Consider the following 5,584-nt stretch of genomic DNA (forward strand, 5'->3'; position numbering starts at 1 on the left):
TATGAAAGCATGACAAATATAAGCAATATATATATACGAGATAAGATCTGTTTACAAATTTGTTTTGTAAATTACACTAAGTACAACCTGTTGTACACTACATGATTAAAGTGTGACCGGTCTGTCGCACTTAGTGTAGTTTGTAAACAAAAAAGTTTGTAAATATAACCTGTCCCAAATTTTAAGGGGTTATATTTACGATCAATTTATACTTATCACTCTTATTATTTCTTTGGTTACTGTTAGTTTAATTTTAAATTAATAGCAGTTATTTTTTTTTTTTTTCAATTGTTGATTTTAAATTGATCCAATAATAACAAAACTAATAATAATAATAATAAGTCTAAAATAATAATAAGTATAATATTTCCTTAAACATTAGTGCATTTATACTGTAAACACTATAACTTAATATATGTGCCCTGTTCAATATTAAATGTTAAGTACTGAGTCGTGAGATCATGCTGAGAGTATCAATTTTTAAAAAATATCTCTTTGTAAGTCAATTGAATGGAGTGTCTGAGAAATGATTTAAACACAGCAAGTACCAAAGAGTTTCTGAACCAAGAATTACTCCTACAAAATAATGTCTTTTTTTTTTTTTGTAACAACTAAATAATGTCTTTTTGAATAAAGCAAAGTTCCTAAATCACCAGGAAAATTGACTACTTTGCCAGGTAAGTTACTGCAGAATACAACTTTAGCATTATAAATAATTATAGCACCTATCTTTGTCACCCTAAGCAAAATATGATACAGCAAACAATGATGGGAATGTTACTGCATTTTCTTTTTGTATTGCTTGGGGTCCTTACTATTGTGGTTCTGGTTCAAGCTCAGGATCAATCAGGTTTGGTTATCAAAACTTAAAGATTTACATAATTATGTATTCAAAAAGAATATAGCTGATGTTTTCTTTACCTCTATCTCTCAGGATTCATTAGCATAGATTGCGGGCTACCTGAAAATTCAAGCTATACTGAGAAGAACACAGGCATATATTACATTTCAGATGCTAAATTCATTGATAGTGGTGTAAGTAAGAGTATATCACCAGCATTGCAAGGTACTCATCAACAGCAGCTAGCTTATGTGAGGAGCTTTCCTAGTGGGGTGAGAAACTGTTACAGAATAAATGTAACCAGTGGTACTAAATATTTAATCCGAGGTAGTTTCTATTATGGAAACTATGATGATCTGAATCAGGTCCCAGAATTTAGTCTTCATCTAGGAGCTAATTTATGGGACACAGTGACATTTCCCAATGCATCACTCTCCTCAATCAGGGAGATCATTTACTCTCCACCACTAGATTATATTCATGTGTGTCTGGTTAACACAGGCAATGGGACACCATTCATTTCTGCTATAGAATTGAGGACTTTGAAAAATGATACTTATGACACTAACTCAGCTGCATCATTGGAACGCTTCCTAAGATTGAATTTAGGTTCCATCACCGACTTGGAATACAGGTGAGTCCATTGTTTTGTGTCTGACTAGATCATTTACATTATGTGCCAACTGCATATAAAACTAGCAGTTTTAAGTATTTGAGAGAGTTGGTTCTTGATATGTTATTAGAGTATTTTTGACCAAGTGGTCCAAAGTTCGATCCTTATTGTTTTCATCCTAATTTGTATATTGTACACGTTTCAAGTTTAAAGAGCTCTTACATGAAAAGATATGTTAGAGATATAATATAAAACCATTCACGTGTATTCATCTAAATATATCAAATACTGATAAAAAGAAAATTGCGGTATACAGGTACAAAGATGATGTTTATGATCGCATGTGGGCACCTTTTACATTCCAAAAGACTACACTATTAAGCACCTCACTGAGCCCTAAGGAACTATCTCAGAATGATTATGAAACACCAGCAGTTGTCATGAGCACTGCCATTACTCCAGATAATGCCAGTGCTCCTCTTAAGTTCTATTGGGATCCGAATAATGTAAATGACCAATACTACATCTACATGCACTTTAATGAGGTTGAAAAGCTGGCAGCAAATGAAACTAGAGCATTCAATATCACCATGAATGGCAAGTTTTTTTATGGACCTGTGGTACCTGCATACCAGACCACAAATACCATATATAGTATATCAGCTTTGGCTGGAGCCACTAGGTATGAATTTTCTCTTTTTCAGACAGAGACTTCTACTCTTCCACCCATCATCAATGCCCTTGAGATTTATATAGTAAAAGATTTCTCACAATCAGAAACTGAACAAGATGATGGTAATCTCTTTATCTGAACACATGCTGCTTGTTAGTGTCATTTGTGGTTTTAAACTATGTACAAATTGGCATGAAATTCTTTTGAACTATTTTTTAATATCAAATACTAGTTGATGCTATAACAAACATCAAGAATACTTATGGGGTGGCCAGTAATTGGCAAGGAGATCCATGCACTCCAGTAGGATACATGTGGGAAGGTCTAAACTGTAGTTTTGATGGCAATAACCCCCCAAGAATCACATCCTTGTAAGTTTACCATTCATAAAATAAATAATGCATAAATTCATAAACTTTAACCATCAACTGATGATATATTTGGGAATGCAACCAGGAATTTGTCTTCAAATGGACTGACCGGGCAGATAGCATCTTCTATTTCCAAGCTCACTGTGTTACAGTACTTGTGAGTTCCTCATCATGTCATTAGGTTAATAATTTTTTTTTATTTCCTACTCTTGGAGAATCAGAATTGTAATGCAGCATTTGAATTGCTCCTTTCAGGGATTTATCAAACAATAGCTTAAGCGGGCCAGTGCCTGATTTTCTGACACAACTGCAGTCACTAAAAGTCTTGTAAGTTTACCCCAATGTAATTTCCTTGGTTACAAAAGAAAAAAGGGTGTCATATTTGTCCTGGTTTTTGCAGAAACTTGGAGAATAACAACCTTACAGGTTTTGTTCCAACTGGACTCCTTGACAGATCAAATAAAGGTTCACTATCATTGAGGTATGCCTCATAATAAAGCTATGAATCCACAATACATTTAATATTCAAGATGATGGTAACTTAATTTCTTATCATACATACCATTATATATAGTGACAACTGTTAGTTATAGTGTTAAATTTTTTTTCCTTATCTTTTATGCATGCAGCGTGGAACTCAAATTCATATTAGACATAATGAATTTTTCTTCACTGTTTTTTTTCTTTCAAAAATTATTTTCTTAGAAACTTGAAAACAAGAATTATCAGCAAAAGGTATTAATAGCTGGAAATGAAAATGTGATGGTAAAATGCAATTATTGATCTGACTTTATTCTCGTCTGAATGGTGCTAGCGTGGGGCAAAATCCAAATCTATGTGACTCTGCTTCATGCAATCAACAAACAGATGATAAAAAGAAGAAGAAGAAAAATAATATAGTTATTCCTGTAGTAGCATCAGTTGCTGGGATTTTGGTGCTTATAGTAATTGCAGCAGCAGCTATCATTTGTGGCCTTAAAAAGAGAAAACCACGAGGTAAAGCTGTTGCTAACAACCATTTACAATCTTTTTTTTTTGGTTAAATACACACATATTGTGATTTCATTATAATTTTTAAACAACTAAAATGTTTTTCCACCAAATTAGCTGCTGTGAATATTCATGTTGAGCCCAATACTCCAAATGGGTCACAATTGGAATCCAAGAAAAGACAATATACATTCAATGATCTTGTTAAGATCACCAACAACTTTGAAAGAGTTCTTGGAAGAGGTGGATTTGGAACAGTTTATCATGGCTTTATTGATGACACTGAAGTAGCTGTCAAGATCCTTTCCCCATCAGCAGTACGAGGATATCAACAATTTGTATCCGAGGCAAGTGGCCATTACCTGCACAAAGTTTCTGTCTTAGCTCAACCAAAATTGTGGTTGTTATGACATAAAAGTGGCCTTTGAATTGCAGGTTAAACTTCTAATGAGAGTTCATCACAGAAACCTGACTTCTCTTATTGGATATTGCAATGAAGAAACCAATATAGGGCTCATCTATGAATATATGCCAAATGGAAACTTGTATGAACTTCTTTCAGGTATGTATGTTCACAACCTTATTATTTATTATTTTCAATGAGATTCAATCAACTTACCCCAAAAGCCTTAAAAAGTACTAAATGTTGATTTGATTGTACAGGAAAAAATAGCAGGCCAAAGTTCTTGACATGGGAGGACAGACTCAGAATAGCAGTGGATTCAGCCCAAGGTTAGAAAGGGAACTAAATATGTAAATTTCTCCTTCAATCTTTTGATTCTTCTCATCTATTAATGTTAAGAATTTGATATCAGGACTGGAATATTTACATAACGGTTGCACACCACCTATAATCCACAGAGATGTGAAAAGTACAAACATTTTATTAAATGAAAATTTCCATGCAAAATTGGCTGATTTTGGACTATCCAAAAGCTTTCCCACTGATGGGGGCACACATATGTCCACTGTTGTTGCTGGAACTCCTGGTTATCTGGATCCTGAGTAAGTGCTTCAAATTATAATATATGGTTATGCATCACTTTCTTGGAACTAAACTGCATAGTCTTCCTTGAAGGTATGGCATATCAAACAGGTTGACAGAAAAAAGTGATGTTTACAGCTTTGGAGTTGTTCTATTGGAGATAATCACAAGTGAACCAGCTATAATAAAAATGAATGAGAATGAGAAGACTCACATAAGTCTGTGGGTTAGCTCCATGGTTTCTAAAGGAGATATAAAACATATTGTTGACTCAAGATTACAAGAAGATTTTGACACTAGCTCTGCCTGGAAAGCTGTTGAAATAGGAATAGCTTGTGTGTCCACTAATCCTGCTAAAAGGCCAAACATGAGTGATGTAGTGACCGAGCTAAAGGACTGTTTGGCCACAGAATTAGGTCGAAGAAATACTGGTCGTGACACTGAAAACAAAGATTCAATTGATTTGGTCACTATGACTACTGAACTTGGTCCCCTAGCTAGGTAGTACGTGCTTGATGCTAAGAACAATATTTCTGTAAACTGTGGTGTGTTTCAATTTCTGTTTCATGTAACTGAATTTACTGCAGTCCTGCATGTCAGTTCTTGCAGTTTGTTGATTTAATGCGCTGGTTTTTCTTCTGGTGTCTTGTAAATTGCACCAAGCAACTGTACTATAATCATAAATAAATCAGTTTATATGCTTTGCATCTTTTTTCTTTCACTTTCTCATAGTCATGAGTATATAATAAGAATATTCATGTGTGTTAATGTAATATATCCATTTCATGATATAGATAATGGTTATGAGCTTGCGGCAAAGCAATGAGACACCTCATTTGTAAATTGACAAAAAAGAAAATATGAACGTCTACCTCTTAGACTATACACTATACAGTGAATAAACAAGACAGACTCTTCATACACACTCAATTTGGACACAGTCGAATAGTAAATTAGCATTCGGCTTTTTCTAAATATTTTTGGGTGATCAAACGGATCAACGGTCCAAACTGCACAAGAGCTATAATAGCCCTAGTTTAATTAATTAGTAAATTACATGTAAGTGAGTAATTAAACATATATTAGCGAATAAATTTAAGTATAAGGCCTA

General features: G+C 33.9%; 1 protein-coding gene across 1 annotated transcript; it reads left to right on the forward strand.

The window, feature by feature from the left end:
• The first annotated feature begins 759 nt into the window (after positions 1-759).
• On the forward strand, positions 760-4,978 carry LOC133301025 (probable LRR receptor-like serine/threonine-protein kinase At1g05700). Its single transcript, XM_061500621.1, has 13 exons — positions 760-850; positions 935-1,475; positions 1,771-2,249; positions 2,360-2,498; positions 2,584-2,655; positions 2,754-2,825; positions 2,899-2,979; positions 3,313-3,499; positions 3,593-3,835; positions 3,924-4,050; positions 4,152-4,220; positions 4,304-4,493; positions 4,567-4,978. The coding sequence occupies exons 1-13, from the start codon at positions 766-768 to the stop codon at positions 4,976-4,978; spliced, it is 2,697 nt and encodes an 898-aa protein (XP_061356605.1). The 5' UTR covers positions 760-765.
• The last annotated feature ends 606 nt before the right edge of the window (positions 4,979-5,584 follow it).

This window comes from Gastrolobium bilobum, unplaced genomic scaffold (assembly GCF_033153095.1).
Source record: "Gastrolobium bilobum isolate Gb01-03AN ecotype WA unplaced genomic scaffold, APGP_CSIRO_Gbil_v1 utg6170, whole genome shotgun sequence".
Lineage (NCBI taxonomy): Eukaryota > Viridiplantae > Streptophyta > Magnoliopsida > Fabales > Fabaceae > Gastrolobium > Gastrolobium bilobum.

What these genes read in the sequence shown, in the direction of transcription:
- LOC133301025 (XM_061500621.1), top strand. Translation starts at nt 766, where the DNA reads ATGATGGGAATGTTACTGCATTTTCTTTTTGTATTGCTTGGGGTCCTT. An exon ending in CTGCAGTCACTAAAAGTCTT is followed by an intron (nt 2,826 to 2,898) that starts GTAAGTTTACCC and finishes TGGTTTTTGCAG; the next exon opens with AAACTTGGAGAATAACAACC. An exon ending in CCTGGTTATCTGGATCCTGA is followed by an intron (nt 4,494 to 4,566) that starts GTAAGTGCTTCA and finishes TCTTCCTTGAAG; the next exon opens with GTATGGCATATCAAACAGGT.